We start from the raw sequence: 23,752 nt of genomic DNA, 5'->3' as shown, positions 1-23,752 counted from the left end.
TTAAGGTTACATGTAATGTCAAAAGGTTGCCCATGAAACCTATGTTATTCCTTCCACGAAAATAGGGAGAGTGTTGTTTGTGTGAAATAATTTATGAATGTTTGTAATGATTGAAATTTTTAATATATGAGACACTCGTGCACTTGTTTTTGTTGTCTACATTTTATTCCACATTATCATTTTAATTATAATTTTTTAAGTATACTAATCCATATAAATTGCTTATTAAGCGATTCATGTTGCTTTTCAATTAATTAAAATGAAAAAGTTAATGAAATTATTAACATATCAATATGTGAATGTAAATCGTTATAATGTATCAATTACTTGAGTTGCTATGACATTTTATTATTTATCTGAAAATTATATATATATATATATATATATTAATTATCATTTTTGAAGTAAAATAATAGATGAGTTTATATGCTCACTATATGGATGAAATAACATACAATTTTGGTTAACAAAGGAAAAAAATAATTAATATAATTTTTAGTGAAACTTTCATAACGAATATTAGATAAATAGTATAGTTTGTTATTTTTACTCAAAATGTGATAATGTAATATACATATATGTGAATGAAATAGCATGCAAATTTAGTTAAAAAAAAGGAAAAATTAATTAATATAAATTTTAGTGAATGTTTCGTAATGAATACGATAAATACTATATTTTGTTTGATAATGTAATATACAAAATGTGCCAGCACAGTTTCAAGCACAATACTAAGGACACGGTCATTAACACAAAAAAGCCTTTTAACATCTGACATTTTCGACCTTTGACGTTTGTCCAAACACCGACGTCGTATCAGGTGACATCAAAATAACGTCGGAAAAATAGGAGACGTCACTTGACATCGGTCTTTTAGGAGTCCGACGTTATCCAACGTCGGGTCTAGTAACACAGACGTCAATTTTCGCGCTAAAATGAGGGAAAAACCTGAGTAGTTTAACGTCTGTCAGAGCCCATCAGACGTTAAATAACGTCGGCCCTGGTATGGTCAGACGTTAAATAACGTCTGTCAGGGCACACCAGACGTCAAACTGCTCCATTTTTTTTTTAAAATTTGACTGTTTTTACAACATCCATACACCTGAAAATCAGAAAATTCCCAGAACAATTTCATAATACTTTCAGCACAATTCTGGAGTTACAGTTATATATAATAGAACTTAAGTTTCAACATATATTCTAAACTAATATAAATAACAACAAACTAAAAATTTCAACATGAAATTCTTGTACAATAAAGTTTTTGAAAGGAGTTCTAATTCATGTGCTATCAACTCCATCTCTCCAATAGATATGCCGCCCATTCCTGTCTTAGTGTGTGGATAATGTCATCTGGCAGAGGTGATGGATTCTTGAATCGTTGAAAAAGTAATACAATTTTATTATGTATGAATATCATTCTTTAAAGTTTGATATGATTTATAATATGTGAAAAATATATATAATTACCTCTATCCATTCATCTTTAACTGCAGCTCGAATGATTGTTCTTATCCAAGACATGACATAATATCCACATTCCCAGGAATCTTCTTGCTTGTTACACTGAACATTACAAATAAAATAAACACATCAAAGTCATAAGTTGACATACAGAAATTAATAACTTTAAAATGAATGAGTTCTAACCTTTGGATATATGACTTTAAGTTGTTGGCCTCTAGGCTTACCCACAATTCTAATGAAATTTTGGAAACATAAAACATATGTAAGTTTTTATAACTAAGTAGATACATAAGTTAGGATTGAAAAAAAAAATACTTACTCTTGTAACATGTTTTTAAAAGCTGGTGGAATCTTCCTATGGCATGAAAAAAACCATACAACTAGGCATTGTCTTGGAATGATGAGACAAAGTTGCCAATGATACCTACCATCAATCACAAGTACTTAGCCAAAATAATTAATAATACTTCACAAAATATTATTAGCAAAAACACTTACGAATCAGTGTATGGTGCAAAGTAGATCTCTCTATTTGACTCAACCATCCATGTTTGCAAATAAAGTTTGATTTGGTCAGGTGAGTTTCCCGAAGGTTGAATTGTTTGAGGTTCAATGAATCCATAGACGGAAGATCGACCTTGGTCCACAATGACTTTGTCCATGTACCTACAAGAAGACAGTTAGGTATAATATTAAAAGGTACCAATTCCTTGCTTTAAATATGAAATACAATAAAAAAAATCTTACATGCACCATAGTTGTATGACTGAAATATTTAACATCTTATCTCCTGTAATGATCTCTAGTGCATCATTCAGGTTTATGTACAATGGGACATGAGGCCAAATACTCTTAACTCCCACTCTAGCTCTATCGGTCCTCTTTTCAACTTGTGTAATTTCAGAAGCAGCTTTCCTAGAGGATCATCTTCTGCTTCTGCCATTTCATCATCTTCACGTATAACACGTGGACGTCGGACCGACTGTTTTTCAGGACGAGTGGACTGAAATGAAGATTTAGAAAGGTTTGACGTTAAAAGTTTTATAAATTGTAAGATTGAACTACTAAAAACATGATGTCATAATACCTTTGGTGGGCTAAAGTATGGCATGATCAATGCTTTAGGCCAAGCAATAAATGTGCCTAAAGCTTCCCTAACAAATTGGATTTCTGAAGTTGGCACAGGCACTTGGGCATGGGGATCTCGAACTTCATCAATCATCACACACGCATGATGAGGCAATAGAGGAACACCATGGATAGTCTCCCCACCCTGAAGTTGTCGTCCTATGGCCACTATGCGCGGGGGGTCTTCATCAACCAATAGCTCATACTGACTTGTGTAGTCAGTATGATCTACACCAGAGCATGAGCCTTTTGTACTCACACGTTGTCCTGTTGGAGCTTGAGTGGATAATTCCATGTTCTGTTGCTGCATGGACTGAAGCTTTTCTTCAAGTGTTCTTTGTATTTGTTGTTGCTGTTGAAGTTGTTCCATAAAACATTGCTCCATAATTCCCATGCGTTGGTTGAATCTTTCCTCCATTTGTTGCTCCATCTTCCTCAAGGTCTCTTGACTCAACGATTCATTACTTCTTTGTGGAGGACCAAAGTAATCTCGAAGACCAATGGCACCTCCAACACCACGCACACGTCCTGGGTGCTCTGGCCTTCCAATTGCCGTTGTGAGTATATCGTCCCGACCATGGCCAACAAACGAACCCTGAGTCTCTTGCTCAATTAATTCATCCTACACCACAAAAGAAAGTTTAATCAAAAGGAGAAACATATGAACTATGATAGTCAAATAAGGTTTGTACTTACTGTTTTTTGAGATATGATTTGAGCTGATTGTGATGTCATTTGCCCATCGGACTTAGTCCGAGCAACCTTTCACATCTCGTACCTAGGAATTGCATCCACTAGGTCAGGGGACTCAAGTCCCAGAGACTGTGCACGATACTTTTTCAATTTTTTCTCCAATAATGCATAACCACCTCGAGAGAGTACATGTGGTGTATCATTAAGCCTTTGTCTTTGTTGGGCTGCTGTCCTTTTTTCCTGTCACACATAACATTATTTAATAGTTTGAATACAGAAATGTATGACTAGTGTCACTATAAACAAATTTAACAAACAAACCTGCCAGTCTCCAGACTCTCTACATGCACGAAATTGCATCCACTCCTCCTCTGAGATTTTGTACTTCTCACAAGGAGTGTCATGTTGTCTATCTCCAAACACATATAAACGTGTGAGCCTTGCCTTGAAGTCCCTCCATCTGGTGGCTATGTGAGATAAGACTTTCTTTCTAATCCGCTCAGTGTTCGGAGTAATCTCAAATTTGTGTTGTTTAAAACATAAAATATGTTATGTTAACAGTAACATAAAAAAATACTATAGTTGGTTTAAGTAAACATACCACAAGATCCTGGCATAGGAGGTTCTTCTCGACCTCCGCGACGTCATCCCAACATGCAATTGCAATAGAAACTTTCATTTTGGCCAACATTCCTATGTAGCTATGGTACTTTTTTCCCAAGGGCCACTGGGTTCACCCGATCAAGGATCAATGTGAACCGGCATCCTCTCTCGTCGGTTTGTGACATCCGGCAACCGAGTCACAGATCTACCAGGTCCCTCCTGGTCTGATCCGGAGCTTGTCATACCTGAAACATATCATTAGGAAATGTTAACAATGAAAATATACTCAATTAACCTCTATTATATTAAAACAGGAAGAAAAATAAAAAAATTGTAAATGTGACAATATTATTAAATAAACACCTATCAAGAAATTGTGTTCTCCCATATGCCTTCATTGTGATCACTTCGAATAGCATGGATGTCATCAGTTACATCATCAACTTTGTCTTGAATGGTTCTTGATGAGAAAGACGTTGTCTCAAGTATGTCTAGACAATCTTCATCATCATTTACGTGCATGTTTCTTCCTTCTAATACAACTGACAATTTCTGATTGGCTGGATCAATGACATAAAAAATTTGTCTTGCTTGACTAGCCATAATAAATGGTTCATTTGTATCACTCATCTTGTTAAGGTCCACTATTTTGAACTCTACTTTTGTCATTTTTCATCTTTGAATAAAAACAATGATTGTTTATGTAGTACCCGCCATATGTAATGACATCATTGCTCGGTCCACGAGCTAGCCTCAATAGAGTTTCAGAAACATTTGGAGTCGCGTAAACCTTTTTCTTAAACCATGATAAGAATGTTTTGTTATGTTCATTAAGTGCCCATTTTTCACTCATTCGTGGATGTGCTGATTTCGTTTCATCAATGTGTTGCGTTATTTAAGGAATGACCTCTACAGTGTTGTTTAAGATGTACAAATGGGCTTGATCAACTAATTTTCTACTAACACTTTGAATCTTCACTCCACGCACACCCTTACCTTCACATTTACCTTCATGTCTAGTCTTAGGAACTCCAATTGGTTCACAACTTGGCATATAACTTGAGCAGAATTCAATGGCTTCTTCTGCAATGTACCGCTCTATAATAGAAGCTTCTGGTCGATACTGATTCTTGACATATCCCTTTAAGATCTTCATGTATCTTTCCACTGGGTACATCCATCTCAAGAAAACTGGCCCACATAATCGAATTTCCCTCACAAGATGAATTATCAAATGAACCATGATATCGAAAAATGAAGGTGGAAAATACATTTCCAATTGACACAATAGTCTAATGGCTTCATTTTCCAAATCGTCTAACACTCGAGGGTTAATAACTTTCTTGCATATGGCATTGAAGAACATACACAAACGTGTTAGAATACCTCTGACAGAAGTAGGTAAGATGGCTCGAAAAGCTACTGGTAAAAGTTGTTGCATCAACACATGACAATCGTGAGACTTTAAACCGACTAACTTTGAATCTTGCATAGAAACAAGGCTACTAATATTTGAAGAGTAACCTTGGGGAACCTTCACACTTCTTAAACACTCACAAAAAATTTGCTTTTCTTTTCTAGAAAGAGTGTGACAAGCTGGAGGCAGGTAGGTTCGTCTTCCAATTGATTGTGCATGTAACTCAGAACGGATGCCCATTTCAGCCAAATCTTGTCGTGCTTTAACTCCATCTTTAGTCTTTCCTTTTACATTTAGTAAAGTCCCGATGACGCTATCACATACATTTTTTTCAACGTGCATCACGTCTATACAATGTCGTACATCAAGTTTACACCAATATGGAAGATTAAAGAAGATTGATCGTTTCTTCCAAATGCTTTTCTCCGTGGTCTTTTTCTTTGGATGTTTCCCAAACACAATGTCAATGTTTTCCACTTGGTTGTATATTTCTTCACCATTGCGGGATCTCGCTACAACTTCATCCTCAGGACTTCCATTAAATGCCTTTTTCATTCTACGATAAGGATGATTTCGAGGAAGAAACTTTCGATGTCTTGTATACACAGTTTTCTGACCGTGCTTCAATTGAATATAACTCGTGTTTTTTTCACACATGGGACATGCAAAATGACCTTTAACACTGTAACCGCTCAAGTTTCCATATGCTGGAAAATCATTTATGGTGCAAAACAACATTGCACGCAAACAAAACAATTCTTGAGAATATGAATCATACACATCGACACCTTCTTCCCATAATAGTTTCAAATCATCGATCAACGGCTTTAGGTACACATCAATGTCATTTCCAGGTTGTCTAGGACCCGATATCATCATAGACAACATCATATATTTCCTCTTCATGCACAACAAAGGAGATAAATTATAAATCATCAGCAAAATTGGCCATGAACTATGTTTGCTACTTAAGTTCCCATAAGGATTCATACCATCTGTAGCAAGTCCAAGTCTTAAGTTTCTTGGCTCAGCACCAAATTCTGGAAATGTTTCATCAATCTTCTTCCATTGTGGAGAATCAGCTGGGTGTCGAAGAAGATTATCACACTTTCTTCCATCAACGTGCCATTTCAGGTTTTTTGCATCTTCTTTAATGGAAAATAGTCATTTGAATCTAGGAATTATAGGAAGGTACCACATCACCTTAGCAGGTGGACCATCTTTGTCTTCATCACCACTATTTCCATCAATTTTCTTTTTAAACCGCGATAAACCACATGTTGGACACGCCTTCAGTGAAGCAAACTCGTCTCTGTATAAAACACAATCATTTGGGCATGCATGTATCTTTTGATATTCCAAACCCATTGGACATAAAACTTTCTTTGCTTCGTAATTACGGATAGGTAACGTGTTATTTTCTGGAAGCATCTCCTTTAACAACTCCAACAATTATGTGAAACTTGTATCCGTCCATCCATGCCTTGCTTTTAAACTGAATAATTTCAAAGTTGCTGACAGTCGCGTAAAGTTAGTGCATCCTGGGTACAATTGTTCCTCTGAATCGGACTTAAGAGAATCATATAAATGAACTTTTCCAAAATTCTCCTCCCCAACATCACGTACCATATCTTCTAAATGATCATTCATTCAGTCGTCTACATAATTTGTTCCTCGTGACGTTGTAGGCTTGTCTAATACTTCTCCATGCCAAGTCCAAAGTGTATAACTTCTCATTATACCAAAGATGAATAGATGATCACGCATTGTTCCTACGTCATGATGTATTTGATTAAGACAATGAACACAAGGACAAAAATATGTCCCGTTACTTGAGATTGCGTGTTCTTGAACATATTGCAAAAACTCAGAAACCCCCTTTTCATACTCTTCACTTATGCGACGCTCATTCATCCAGCTTTGATCCATACTATGTTCGTAAAAAACTCGATCAATCTCAAACTTTTAACTCTCACAAGGTGAGGCCCTACCCATTCGAAAAAATTATTTTTCATAATTTGCTAACACATGTACAAATAAGTCAAACATCATAAATTTCACAAAATTTCGACAGCATTTCGCATTGGTCTCTGAAGTACACGAAATGAAAGTGATTAATCATGATCACAATCAAGTATGCATCCAGAGAACAACACAAATTAGTCTCAATCGAAATTTTATGAAATTTATGCGTAAACCTCAATGTACACATTGTAGCAAATTATGAAAAATAATTTTTTCAAACTGTCCAATCGGACAATTCAAGATTTAATACAAACGATTAAAAATTTAATCATTTGTATTAAATCTCAAACGGGAACTAAGTTTCGCTCACTGTATACTATAAGTATAATAAATCTACATATATAAAATAACACTGCAACAATAATATTCAAAAATAAAATGCAATGAGAATTATTTAAACATGCATATATCTAATAATAAATATAATTTTATTTACTAATTTTACAAATATTATTATAAAATTTTAAATAAAATAAAAAAATAGGCCAAAAAAATTAACAAAAAAATAGTCTAAGACTAAAACTATAATGACATTTATAAATTAATACAAGTAATTCTATACATACAATGAACAAATATATACATACAATGAAAAACTAACCTCTTCTAATTGAAAGACGAACTTTGAGAGGAAGTCTAGGGTCTCCGCACACTGCTGGCCAAATGGGAACGAAGAGCAAGTGGGACGAATCTCAAAACGTTGCAAATGGGGATGAAAATGGAAAATAATCGGTTCAAAACGCGTAAAATCAACCCATAATCAAACCCCAACAAGTTTGATGGCGAAAACCTTTCGAAACTCACCTGGAGGGGGTCGGAAATGGCGTCGCCGGCGGGAACTCTCGCGGAAACGATGAACAGCGCGAGGGTTTCTGCGTTTCGTGCAGAGATAAACTGAAACTTAACGTCGGGGGTGTTATGTCCGACGTTAAGTGACGTCGGGGGTAGGAGGGGCCGACGTAAAGGGACGTCTGGCGCGCGCTGGTCCGACGTCAAGGGACGTCTGCCGAGCTGGGGGCCGACATCTTTTTTTTAGTGACGTCGGGGTATTTTTTAACAGACGTTAAGTAACGTCTGCCCGCTCCACGTCAGACGTTAAAAATGTCTCGTTATTTACAAAAATGCCACCGCTCATTTTTAACGTTGGACTTTTTTTAGGTAGACGTTATTGGAGTGACGTTAAAGGTCTTTTTTGTGTTAGTGAGTACTCTTCTTAATAACACAGCTACATCAATTTTTTTTTCTTTGTTTATGGAGATGTTATAAGATAAGGATATTGAGTACTAATTATGTGGGTATACATAGAAAACACGATATTTATTCATATAGATTTTTTGTAGTTCAAATTATTTGTAAGACATGGATGGTGAGTGTATATAAAGAGGATTGAGGAACCAAGTGTAATTCAAATTATTTTGTGGTGTGTTACATTTTCTTTATCAAGATGTTTTCATTGTCTCCGACTATTCACTATTAACCTTCGTACTACAGGTTCTCATTTATTTCCAATATTACAGTATTATCTGCAAATATCACTTTTAATCTGAGTCAATTCAGAAGTTAATTTTTTTTTTAATTTTCTTTTTCAAATGATTGGTTTTCTTAAAAATCTGTGTTACCTTAAAGATAACAAAAACTATATCTTTAAAATAAGCTTCACCATATTATATGTATATTCATCACTATATATATATATATATATATATATATATATATATATATATATATATATATATATATATATATATATATTATTTGATATGTTAATATATTTTTATTATTTTTACTTTTATTTTATTTGTTATTACTTATTTTCATATTGAAAAAATATTTAATTACTATAATAAATTTCATATTAATTGTATTATGTTTAATTTTTTATACAGTGACAAAAAAAGTTGAATTTCTATAATTAACAAATGTTTCATGAACAATATTTTTAAAAAATTTTGGTTAAAATGACTAAATTTACACATTTTTAAAGATGAGAGACCAAACATTATTAAAAAAATTCATATTTCCTGCCAATTTTATTTTGAAATTTTGTTGGTATAAAATACTTATAAATTTTGTTATGAAAAAAACAATTGCTGTCAATTTTTTTGCAAAATATTTTGCATAAAACACTTTTCACAACAAATTTTATAGGAAATACTTACTAATTTTATAATTTTACAGAAAATAATTATCCACAAAAGAATACCTACCAATTAAGATTCTTACAAAAAATAGAAGAAAAAAGTATTTTCTTGTAAATTTTCTAAAAAAATTTACAAAAAAAATTTCATATAATATAAGAATTTTTAGTAGTGAAAGTTTCAAAAATGAACTAATTTTATTTTTCAAGTGAAAGTTAATATATCAAAATATATTTAACCATCCTCACAATACTACATGTTCAAAAACACATCGTCAACTTTGAAAGTTTTAGACTACACATAGATATCGGTGTAAAACATAGAGAGAGAATTAAATGACAAAAAAAAAGTGTAAAGAATGAACACTCATTACAAAAAAATATCCGATTAATAATCAATTTTAGTGAACAATTTAAATACTATTTTGCGAAAGAAAAAATTATTTGTTGATAAAATAGTCATTATTATTAATAAAAACTTATCATTGTTTTTTAAAATTTAACTATAAAAAAAATTTGTCACTAAATATTAGATACAAAAATTTTTGTTATCAAAATAATTAATTTTAAATTAATCTTTAATTAATTAATAACAAATTATAAATTTTTATTTATAATAATAAATATTTTAGTAAATAATAATTTTTTTTATTTTATAAATTTATATCCAAATTTATCACTTTTTACTAAAATTAATTATTAATAAACATTCTCATATGATAATAAGATCATGAGAATAAAAACAAACTAAAAACTAATGAAATTCCACAAATATCCCAAAAAGAAACAGGTGTCACTAGATAGGATGTGTATTAAAGCAAAACAAAAAGTAGAAATGACTAGAAATCTATTGAAAAGGACAAGTGTCAGCATAAAAAGAATTGGTGTATATAGGCAATGTTCATATTACTTTGTTAGATACATTAGGAAGCATATTAAATAGGAAAATATCAATTAACAAAGTTTTTTTCTGACAAAATTTGATAAACTATTAAGTAAAGTAAAAAATATGCTATTTTTATTTGATTAAAATTTAGAAAAATTAATCTACTTTAATCTTATTATAAAAGGTTTGTCAACTTTATAAAAAAAATTTGTCAAAACTTCATTTTCCTGGCATTGACTGTAGTAACAGTGGTAACGTGATGTGGTCCAACGATGAACACTGTTTGAGTCTTTTCTTAATATATTATGGGAAATATAGAAAGTAATAGCACATTTTTCCATCTTAAATACTTTTTTACTAATTTTTAGTCAAAAATATGGATTCTGTGTTATTATTAGGAATTTTTGTAAATGAAAATATACTCTTTCAAAGTATGTACAATCGATATTTATAAAGTTGTTAATTATCATTTTTGAAGTAAAATAGATGAGTTGATATACTCACTTATATGGATGAAATAACATGCAAATTTTTGTTAAAAAGGAAAAAATTAATTAATATAAAATTTACTGAAACTTTTATAAAGAATAATATAAATACTATATTTGTTATTTTCAGTCAAAATGTGATAAAGTAATAATATACACAATGTGCCAGCACAGTTTTCAGCACAATACTATTAAAGACACGGTATTCTTCTTAACAACACAGCTACATCTATTTCTTTTTTCTCTTTATTATGGAGATATTATAAGATAAGGATATTTATTTATGTGGATATACATAGAAAACACGATATTTATTTTTATATATTTTTATAATTAATTGAAATTACTTGTAAGACATTGATGGTGAGTGTATATATATAAGGAGACAAGAACCAAGTGTGATCATCAATTTCTTCCAAGTTATTTTAATTGTGTGTTAGATTGTTCACCATGGATTCTCTCTTCGTTACTATCAAGATCTTCTCATTCTCTACTCTCATTCTTCTTCTCCAAATTTTCACTATAAACCTTCGCACTGCAGGTTCTATATTTACTTCTACCATTACATGCATAATATTACAGTATTTTATGTAAATGCCACTCGTAATCTTAGTCAATTCAGAAATTAATATTTCTTTTATTTTATTTTCAAATGATCGATTTTCTTATAAAATGTCACAATAAAGCTATAACAAAACTATTTCTTTAAAGTAAGCTTCACCTCATTTAATAATGCTCACAATATATAGAATTCTACAAGCATTCATCTTTAAAAAAATGTCATATGTCCATAAAAATAAGCTTGTTAATAAATTAACTTCAAGTGAATATGCTAAATACTCGTAGGCAAACTCCTAAATTATAACTTACTAGTTGATACTTTATCTAATTAATTAAATGAGAAACGTTTGATCTGATTAATTAATTGTTCTTTTTAGCAAAAAAAAAAATATAGGAAGTATATGCAGTGCTCCAACCAATATATATAAAAAATACATTGTGGAAATGTTAACTCACGTTAAACTAGTTGATAGATATAAAATAATACAAAAAATATATATATAATTACACAAATTTTATCGTATAAATAAAATTCGTGTTTATAAGCGAAGATATACTATGTAATTATAATTTATTTTTTAAAATAGTTAAATCCATATTAAACATTTTAATCTTCTATTTATTTTTGAAAAGTTGTACATTTTTTTTTGAAGAATTCCTTTTATTTAAACGAGTTGATCTAATGAATACTAATCAAATTTATTTCTTTTATTATTTGTATAAAAAGTATTTTTTTTTTCAACTTAATTTATTGTTACAATGAATTTCTTTATAATTTTTATTGTGTAATTTTTGTATTACGTAATTTTTATGATAAGAATATATACGAAGTTTAATAAAAAATAATAGCGAGTTCACACTTTTTACACATGTTGTAACCTTGTGAAAAAAAAAGTTTTAAGATTTACGAAGTTTCAACCATGTGGACATATGTTGAACGATTCATTTCTTATAGTGCTTAATATCATTACTTATAACATATGCTTGCAACATTTTAATTTTAGATATTACAATTTTCATGTCTTGGTTAACAGATGCTCAAATTGGCATGTGTTATGGCACATTAGGTGACAATTTGCCTCCGGTAAGTGAAGTTGTAAGCCTTTACAAATCAACCAATATAACAAAAATGAGAATCTTTGATCCTAATCAAAATACTCTATATGCACTTAAAGGTTCAAACATCGAACTCATTCTTGGGTGCCAAACATTGACCTTCAATCTCTTGCCACCTTCCCTAACAATGCTATTACTTGGGTACAAAACAATGTCTTGGACTTCTTGCCAAGTGCCAAAATCAAGTACATCGCAGTTGGCAACGAAGTGAATCCCTCTAAAGAATCCTCTAAGTTTGCCAAATACGTTCTACCTGCAATCCAAAATATATACAAAGCTATTAGGGATAAAGGCCTTCAGGATCAAATTAAGGTCACAACAGCCATTGACATGAGCATGTTAGGAAACACTTACCCCCCATCACAAGGTTCCTTCAGAGATGATGTGAAGTCGTACATAAAACCCATAATCGGGTATTTGGTATATGCAAATGCACCTTTACTAGCCAATGTCTACCCTTATTATGGTTACTCTAATAACCATAATGACGTATCACTTGACTATGCTCTTTTCACCTCAACACAGGTTGTGGTATTAGAGGTAAATACAAATACAAGAATTTGTTTGATGCTATGTTGGATTCGGTACATGCTGCAATTGATAACACTGAAATTGGTTATGTGGATGTTGTTGTGTCCGAGAGTGGGTGGCCATCAGATGGAGAGTCAGACGCCAGTTATTACAACGCAAAAACCTTCTTAAATAATTTGATTCGTCGTGCTAAAACAGGTAGCCCTAGAAGGCCTTCAAAACCCACAGAGATCTATATATTTGCTATGTTTGATGAGAATCAAAAGGTTTCTGGCATAGAGAACCATTTCGGACTCTTCTCTGCCAACAAAAAAAAGAAGTATCCATTTAATTTTAGTGGATAAAGGAAATACAAAGTTGTTACATTCAACACTTCTCCTAAAATTAAGTGTAATGTCAAAATATTGGACATGAAAAGCCACGTGATTTGACCCACAAAAATAAGGGAGAGTGTTGTTTGTGTGAAATAAACATTGGAATGTTTGTATTAATTGAGACACTATTGTCCACCTTTTTATATCAAGATTTTATTTCACGTTATTATTTTAATTATTTTAATTGATAATGAACAATAATAAAATAAAATAAGATAATAGAGACGTCACAACCATATATAAAAAAAGTAATATATATATATATATATATATATATATATATATATATATATATATATATATATATATATATATATTTGAAATTTAAGATCACTGATTCTCGTTCCTTAACAATAACCCGGGTTGGTTTTCAATTAATTTAACCATTTCTTACAATGTATATTTGTTTAGCGATACCCGTTAAGCAAGTATTAAGCAAGTATTGTGGTGCTTAAATGATGTCGCTTAGAGCAACAAGAGTTTTACTTTAAAGGAATGCTAATTTCTTAGTCACTTTAAAATAGAGTTTGTCTATTTTAGAGACTATTTTTTCTGTCTATGAAAAAATTTGCAACACACCAGTTGCAATGTTCGAAGTTGTCGTTACAAAAATCATTACACATTCTCTTTTTTTCTCTCCGTACATTTTGCAACTATGTTTATGACACAGTTTTAAAAATGAACACCTGATTGATATCACATATATTGTTATGACTAAAATAATTTCGTGATGACTTTGACGTAAGATTTACAAAAGACATTTATTTGTCACTAAATTTGACATAGTTTATAAGATAGAGTTTGTCACAGATATTGAAAAATTATTACAGAATTTGTTATTATTTTGTTCTTATCATTACAAAATGTCCACATAAAAATTATTTTTTTAGTGAGATATTGAGTTTTTATATAGAATAAGAGTGTTATATCAAAACTCTCTTTAAAGTTCATTGCTATTTAAAATATATGAAAAATGGATCAATATCAAATAATTTTTATTAAAACATTATCAGTAAAAATCATGAAAGAAATTTACATACAATTGTTCAATTTACGTATTTATAGAGAAAATCATAAGTTTCAAAATTTATTTTTTTCTATACTTAAATTTCTTGGATAAAAGATATCTATTGCAATGTTTGATTGCAAGTTCTTTATAACGAATCGTATACTATTTTGTATGTCCATACTTTAAGTTAAACCATTTTTTGATTCTGTGGAAGAAAAAGAGACACATGGTTGGTTAACTTGACATTGGAAGACTTAGTTGGAATTAATTCTTCATATTATTTGGAATTTTCACACTTTATGTATAGTGCATACCCACTTGGACAAAAAAACAAAGAAGAGGTCAAAACTCAATTCATCATCATAACTCGTGGAAGTTCTTTCAACATGTGGTTGATGATAAGAAGTGGACTTTTTAAATATAACTCAATCCTATCAAATCAGGTTGTAAGGTGAGATTTATATTCCAACAAAATTATCTTATTTCTATTTGATGGGGGTTTTCAACACACCCCGTTATACCGAGGTATACACATCTTGGATGTGGAACTAAAAATTAATAAATAGTTTATTAGCGGCCTGATAGCAGGTGAAACAGAATGTTCAAAAAATCTCACTATAAGATGGATAAACTTTTTAAACAATGACTATGATATCATCTTGTAAAGTAAGGTTTGCATCTCCATAAAATTACTTTATTTTAATCAACGTGAGAATTCCAACAATTACTCAAAAGGAAAATTACGTTACCAATTAAACGAGGCCTTTGTAATTTCAGATTTGGTAAACATGGAGTGGATTAATGAAGTTAATCGAAGAATAGCCATTCCCCATCTCTTTATTTCAACAAACTAATGTTTAAATACATAAAGTAAAACATTTCCACACTTGTTAATTATTCCCAAAAACACAAGTTCAAAAATTACAATCTATGAATATTATAGAATTATTCATAGAACCTGTGGTGTATCCACTTGAATTGATAAGACCTTTGTTGTATTGTTCCTTGATACTGCTGGAGAAAGCATGATTAGAAATTTGACCTACTACATCATGCCCTTTCTGGGGACTTGGTTGTGCTTTCAACGATGAATTGGATTCTCCACTCTTTGCACCCCCACTCTTTGCTACCACGTTGCAATGAGAACACGCACTACGCGACCAAACTCCTGTTCTACGCGTTTTCACAAGGACCTTACGCAACTCTTCACTGGGGTGCTTGAAAGGACCTTCCACTTCAACACCGAAACAACTTTGCCTGCGCTGAATTTTGGCCTCAACAGAAACACCAACATCATTGGTGACATAATAGTGTGCCATGTTCACCATATAAGCATGCTCGGCGTTAACCTTTTTCTTCATCTCCAAAACAAAAAGACCCTCTCTGAAGGAACAACCGTACGCAACAATGGTTGTCTCTATGGTGTGATCTTGTTTGGCCCTTGTGAAGGACACCGGAGCATTGCAAGAATCGATGCCGCATATCCCTCCTCGGAGACCGTCGCGACCGACCCTCGTGATTTTCAAGGCGAATTCGGTTTTGTTGTCGGCAAAGTCGCCTATTCCGAAATGTATGCTCTCGACACCGTTGCTGTCACGGCTTGCCTTGAGGTTAAAACCACATGTGTTCTTTTTCTGACATGTTTTGTATTTCACAGCCCAAACCTCTGTGTGGTCGTTTTCTTTGTTATGACCCATGGAAACTTCAAATGAGTTCCCCCAACGCGCTATGCTACCATTGGCACCTGCATCATAAGAAGTGCATTCGCTTCCAAGATTAGTGTGACTACTGTGCGCAGTTCCCATTGGATATACGAGTACGAGAATGTAACTAAATTTGGACAAAGAAGTTTATAGCAGTGAGGATGTCTGAGTTTTTTTTTATAGCTACATAATTATGAATATATATATATATATATATATATATATATATATATATATATATATATATATATATATATATATATATATATATATATATATCGAAAATCGTTTAAGTCTGAATTAAAAGTCCTATATTGGATAGAAAAGATAAAGTTAAAAATTATATAAGAATAAAAATTCATAACACTATTGTCTTGAGGTTTTGGTGTAAAACTGGTGTTAAATGTCTTATAAGACTAATGTCATTTAACCATATGGAACCATAATCTCTCAATAAATATAATTCATATGACATAAAAATATAACTTATCAATATATATTCTAAATTGATAGTTTAATACAATTTTTTGATATTCATTTCGGACTATCTTTTACTATTATTTGTTTGTATATCGAGTGGAACAAAATGTTTTTAGAAAAATTTGTTATGATAAACTTTTAATTTTATTTTTCTAAACAATAGCTTTGATATTATGTTAGAAGTGGTCTTTAAACTTAACCAACTCCACAAAACTAATTTATAAGATGAGGATTTGCACCCACTTATATATTATAAATCAATCTTATTTCCCGTCTACGTGAAACTTTTAATATTTTTTTTATTGTGAGCGCTAGCGGCACTATATTTATATTATTATAAAGCCATAGAACCTTGCTCTAATTATGGAAAATAGCATCGGAGAATATGATGCGAATGAAGGGTTGGGTTCTTGGCTCTTCTAAGTCATTCAAAATGAATAAACGGAATAGAATCATTGAAACCAAACACTTAATAATGGCCAGGGTATTGCATCAATCCTCTGTTCAAGTCTTAAAATCAAATCCAATTGCCAAATAAGAAACTTAGCACAAACCTTCAAACACAACCTTTTATTAATTATTGCACACTATTTGGTCAGAGAATAAATCCTCTTTACTGAGATTTTTATTTGGATCCACTGAATTTTCTTCAGCATCAGTGTTAGATATAAGCCTTTTGATTTCATGTTTTAACAGAGAAAGAAAAATTAGACGTTATGATAAGGACAATTTGCTTTGCGTGGAAGATGCAGGTGTTTGTGATCGATCGATCCTACGAGGGTTCTTTATTCTTAGGTTGCGTGGGTTGAATGGATTGGTCCAAATCAAAAGTGGTTTAGTCTATAGAACAACCACTCTATTCTAAGAAAATATTCAAAAACAATAGATTTTGTAACATTATTGAGTGGTTGAGACTATCTCATATTTTTCATTTTTGTTTTCTAAGATTTTGCATAAATAATTTTCATACTATATAACCTTACCATGAAATAAAGCTAATGTAATTTTTTAAAATTTATTAAAAGAGAAATTACAGTGAGTATATTAAAAAGATTTTATTGTTGTAAAACAATTAAATATTTTATCCATTTATTTTATAAGAAGTTTAATTATATCAAATCAAATGTTCTAAATACTTACAATCTAAATTTATTGTAAGACGTGCTCGGATATTTCTTTTTAATACTATTTTTTTATTATCTTCTTTTTTTCAATCCATTACATTTTAATTTATTCCTTTTTTAGTTAAATTGATATCCTTTATTGTAATTTTTGTATTATAATTTTAAAATATTATGAAGAGTAAAATAGGAAAATCATTTGTATATACTAAATGAGGAAATCCCTATTATTTTTTAAAGTATTATGATATTTTTGGATTGAACTTAAGTATTGTATTGTAAAATATCTTTTTAATTAAGTTATCATATATTAGAAAAAGCTATTGTATTAGACTTTAAAAACTTTAAGAAAGTGTTAATTTGTTATAAATAAACAAAGTAAACTCAAGTTTTATAAAATTTGAAAGGTAAACAACACTAATTAAAGTTGACATGAAAACTCTAATCAAATTTGCAACTCAATCATTTATTTCCAATATATTAATTTCACGAACATGATCATGTTTGGGAAAAAATTGAAAAAAAGATTACTTCATTTCATACAATACTTAAACAAAACTGGTAGAAAAATAATTAATTGACCCAGGCACAAGTTGTTAGAGTTTCACATTAGCATTAGCATTGTGTTCGTTTCGAGAGATTTTTTAATATTCACTTTTGTCCTTCTTATACTAAATTATACATATTACTTCCTATGAATCATGAATCTGATTTGAGATATTGAAAATCTAAATTTTCTATGACAATACTACCCAGTAAAAAATATTGTTGAATTGATTAGAATGATATTAATGCATAATAAGTGTTATAAAAATTATCTTTCCAAGACGAAAATAAATACTATTTAGGATAAAATTTTACATATAAAAAAAAAGTTATTTTAGTTTAACATAATTAGTTCAAGACATAGCTTAACTTTGACAACTTCTGATAATTTCAAATTATTAAAACGGTTTAATTATTAATAGAGTTAATTTTAATGATGAAATGAAAAATTTAAATTGCTTTAAAATTATAAAGGATTAAACTGAAGTTAAAAAAAAGGACAAAAAAACAAGACTATAAGAGAAAACATAAATGATATAGACTTTTTTTGCAATTAAACCTAGGATATCTGGTTAAAATATTTGTGTTTATAGTATTCGCGGACAAAATTCGTGGTAGATAACATCTATTCATCTAAATATCCGTTAGATCAGGTGTGGGTATCGTACCATTTGTATCCATAGGTATCCATTATCCACAAAAAATTAAAATTAAAATTAATTTATTTTATTAAGTTAAATTTAATTAAAATTAAAATTTAGTTTATATTTTATTAGGTTCAATTTAATTAAAGTTAAAATTTAATTTAATTTATATTTTATTTTAAAAAATTTATAAAATATATATTTTTAGATATTTGTAATATCCACGTATATCCGTAAATTTTACAAAATTTTGCAAATATTTTATAAACAGGTATATAGGTGTATGACGGATAAGACATAAATTATTTTGTCACTAATAAACACTAATCTTACCTAACCCAACTCATTACCTTCCCTCATTGAAATCATATGCAAAGTTATGATTATTAATTATTTGAAGTTAATAACAAACGACCTCACATTTGAATCTGATTAATACATAATTAATGTATAGTGACTCAAAGTTGTGTCGTAAGTATTGATAAGTTCTTTAATTTTTCAATTACACATAAGATATTCCGAAGTCATTAATCGACGACCTCAAGATTTTCTACAGATCTCATTAAGTGAGTAATGCTTTTTTATTTCAGCTTTTAACCTAAGTGTTGTACTTGAAAATGGGTCATGGTCGAATATGTGCGGACCCATTTTCTTTCCTATAGGAAAATATTATTTTACACTAAAGTTTACCGGTTGATTCAGAGGTAAAAGAGTTATTAAATAAAAACTTTTTATATTTGTGAAGAAAAAGAAAAATTAAAAAATAAAATAATATGGATACAAAATTTATAAGTGTCAATGTAATGTTATTCTTCTTTGTATATTCTTTGTATATGTACTAGTTCTAGACGAGTATAAATATAGATAATACTACCTAATTTTTTAAATTGAGTATAAAAATGAAAATGAGTATATATATATATATATATATATATATATATATATATATATATATATATATATATCATACTCATTCTTATTTAAATTTCCATTGAAATTATTCAAATAATCATAGTTTATTAAGTAAATTAGAAAACTTATATATACAAGTCTCTTTTAGTTTTTTTTTAATAAATGTGTAATATAATTAACTCAAATATTTTGTATCATGAACTGGTGTATTTATCAAAAGAAATTCATATTTAAGTAGAGGTAACTCAACATAGTTAATAAATAAAGAACCAATTAAAAACCATCGGAGATCTTTCACACAGAAAAAAAAAATCTAAATGGAGAAATTAACTGCAACGTAAAGGTCTTTATTATGGAGCAGCAGCATTACAAATAGTAAAGTTTAGTGATAACTGGAAAACATTACATTTATTGGTAATAAACATAAGACATTAGACCATAATATTGTGCAGCATATTATGAAAAACTAATAGTAGTAGTTACTAGTGGAGGAGTTAAAGCCACCCTCTATAAAGCCTCCGTTACCATTACCATTGAAAGTGCCACTGTTATGAATAACACGTTCACCGTAGTGGTTTGAGCTGTTATACCTGTTCCGATCGCCGGAATATGCACCACTGTTGATCTTTGCATTCGAGAAATTTTGGCTCCCACTGCCACGGTTGTTGAATGAGTTTGAAGTACCGTTGTTCGACCATTTCGCTGCCATTTCAGCCGCCATGAGTTCGTAGTAGTTTGACATAATAACTCTTATCTTTTTCTTCTCTACCTTCTTCTTCTTCTTCTCCTATTCAACTGCACCTGTGAAGCCTCCCTATATATAGATGCAAGAAAACCGAATCCAATGCTTTTGCTACACCACTCAAATCTTCGTTAATAATATTCTAATGTTGAATATATCCATTTTGGATGCGACACACTCCTAAGTCTAAAAGTTATTCCTTCGTCACAAATGCATGGAAAGTATGGACTGAATAATTCAATGTTTTATTATTTTCTAAATTATACATTTATTACTTTCTACTTTTTAATTAATTTTTAGTTTACACATTTGTTGTTTTACTTTATGTATGAACACCATAGTGTACAAAAAATTTCAATGGTGATAAATGTAAAGAATATATGAAGTACATGTAATATTAATTTTGTTTCTTTATTTATAAAAAACATCTTTGAGCTACTAGCTCAAGATAAAAAGTAGACGATATATAAAAACAAACAATCAATTTAAGCAAATCTAAATTTTGGCAAACCAAACTTACTTTTGAAATTTAACCGAACAAGTTAGGAGTATACCACAAAGTTAAAAGAACTTTGGCACATGAGTCAATTCCTATACATTAGTCAGTTTGTTTACACACTTATTTTCTTCCCTAGATATGTAAGTAATATTAAAGTATATGTGTTTAATTGTGTCTAAACATCTTTTCATCTATTTCTGATGTCATTTACAAAATCCTTTATTACTAGAGTTAATTTCAAGTCAAAGATTGGACCATCCTTTGTCCATTGTTGAATCTGTTGCAGAAGTGGTTCTTATAAGCTATGCTCTAATAGCGTATGCATTATTGTTCTTACTAGACCGATATATACCCTAAATCTCATGTGTCCACCTATCTTCTCTCTCTTCATGTCAATATATTATTTGCGCTGTTTATGCCGATATGTCTTCAACGAGGGAGTCTATAAAGATACTTTGACACTCAAGTAAGTGATATGTTGTAAATAAAAATAAATGATTATACTAACATATCTCGTGAATAGTGACTACATATAGTACTTGCATGGGTCTTGTTTGTTGGGCTTAGGGTCTATAGGTTTACCTTGCTTTAGGATTTCCCAACTTACTTAATTACCTTTAATCCACTTTTATTTAACTGTGATTTATCCTACTGCCTACGTGAATATTTGAGTATCTCATCCCATGTTATAGTATTGGTCAATGTGTTTTTAGTCCTTTGATTCATGCTGACATGTAGACTGAAGTGTTCTTTTCTCTGCCTACTAGTACATTAGCCCCCAAGGCATACTAGTCCAGAGATTTCTTCCAAGTGATGTAAGAAAAATTCTTTTATCTTAGTGTGTTTGTCCCTCTTGGTCCATATGAGTATAAATACTAAAAGAATAACAATATTTACATTAATTTCAATGCCTTAAGCAATGAAATGAAAATGAGTGGGTTATTTTGCTTAAATATATTATTACACTTCTATCCTCAACTAGTTTTTTTTTTTGTATTGATCATTGTGGAGCTTTCACTCAAAAAGGTTTTGGTTTATAATTTTTTTTTTCACACGTATAAAATAATTAATAGATAACTTTTTTTAATTTTAATACATTTTATTTATTTGGTCCTTCAACAATTTTGTAAATCTATTTCGAGAGAGATAAAATTAGTTCATTTTTAACAATTAAGACTAAATTGGGATTAAGTCATAACAAATATAATGAATAAATTAAGACTAAAATAACAAATATTGAATTAAACTAAAATATGACATGACGCTGATAATAATACCTAACATTATTCTTGTCACAATACTGATTTGACATGTGAAAATTTAGTTAATTTACAAAAACTAAAAGAAAAATAATAAAAAAATCAAGTAAAGTTATGAATTTTGTTACACATTTTAAAATTAGAACCCCAGTTGAAAAGAATTAAAATATGATAACCAAATTAAAAAATTTAAAAAAAAAACAAAATGAAAGAAGAATTTATATATATATATATATATATATATATATATAACAAAAGTTGGACTTCCTTTTTATAGTATACATAATTGTTACCACGATCTAAGCCAGCAAAATATAGATGCAAGAAAGCGAATCCAATGCTTTTGGTAGACCACACAAATCTATATCAATAATTTTCAAACATAAATTAGCAACATACTCATCGTTGGATAAGAATTTTGGAGTATACATCCATTTTTTATGGACACTAGAATCTAAAAGTTATTCGTTGATATCAAATGAATGGAAAATATGAAGAATATAATTCAAAGTTTTATTCTTTTCTCAATGTTATATGTTCTCATTTAATCTTTAAGTAGTTTATATTTAAGTACTTATTACTTTGGAGTATATATTCTTTTTTTATTGAACACCATAATCTAAAAGTTATTCCATGGTATTAAATATATGGAAGATATGAAGTACATAAATTAAAATTTTATGATTTTCCAACTTACTTTTAATATAACAATATATATATATATATATATATATATATATATATATATATATATATATATATATATATATATATATATATAAGAAGAAGAAGAAGATTCCGTACATAAATTGTTTGTCTACTTTTTGATGATATTTTTAAATTATAATATAAAATTAAAAAAAATAGAAAATATTAAATTATGGTGAAAAAGAGGTAGCTAAATGTTACCAATAAACTACCCTTATATTAGAACAAAAACCTAACTACGTTAACTATAATAATTAAATTATAAGTATTTAAAAGATTTGATTTTATATAATTAATACTTATTACAATATAACTTCAATAAAATAATCAATAAAAAGATTAATTATTTTTTATATAGTAAATAAAATTTATATAGATATCCGTTAGTTTATTATAAACAAATATTACAAAACGAATAAATTGAACCAGTTGACGGTTATTTTATTAGGGTAAATGCATAAAATTTATTTTAATTCATATTTACTTGTTAATTCTTTGAAACAACGGATATTTCTAATAATAAAATATAATTAAATCGAAAGTCGTGGAGAACATATTCATTGTCTAGTGCTGCAACGCCGAATATTCCACACATGGTGTGCTTTGTTTCATTCGACTTTTAATCTATTTATTCCTATTTTTCTTTCTTTCTTTTCTATCACACCCCATTTTGGATTGAAGGATATTATTGGTCTTTTTATTC

The 23,752-nt window shown here is 29.8% G+C and overlaps 1 protein-coding gene and 2 pseudogenes across 1 annotated transcript; 1 reads left to right on the top strand and 2 right to left on the bottom strand.

The window, feature by feature from the left end:
• Positions 1-1,291: 1,291 nt before the first annotated feature.
• Positions 1,292-7,237, bottom strand: LOC114162533 (uncharacterized; annotated as a pseudogene).
• A 4,057-nt stretch (positions 7,238-11,294) lies between these two features.
• On the top strand, positions 11,295-13,483 carry LOC114162525 (glucan endo-1,3-beta-glucosidase, basic isoform pseudogene; annotated as a pseudogene).
• A 1,818-nt stretch (positions 13,484-15,301) lies between these two features.
• Positions 15,302-16,336, bottom strand: LOC114162940 (uncharacterized). The gene has a single exon (XM_028046955.2). The coding sequence runs from the start codon at positions 16,238-16,240 to the stop codon at positions 15,350-15,352; it is 891 nt and encodes a 296-aa protein (XP_027902756.2). The 5' UTR covers positions 16,241-16,336; the 3' UTR covers positions 15,302-15,349.
• Between the last annotated feature and the right edge of the window lie 7,416 nt (positions 16,337-23,752).

Source organism: Vigna unguiculata, chromosome 9 (genome assembly GCF_037176805.1).
Source record: "Vigna unguiculata cultivar grain cowpea cultivar isolate G323 ecotype 2 chromosome 9, ASM3717680v1, whole genome shotgun sequence".
NCBI lineage: Eukaryota > Viridiplantae > Streptophyta > Magnoliopsida > Fabales > Fabaceae > Vigna > Vigna unguiculata.
This window is presented reverse-complemented; position numbering and strand designations above follow the sequence as displayed.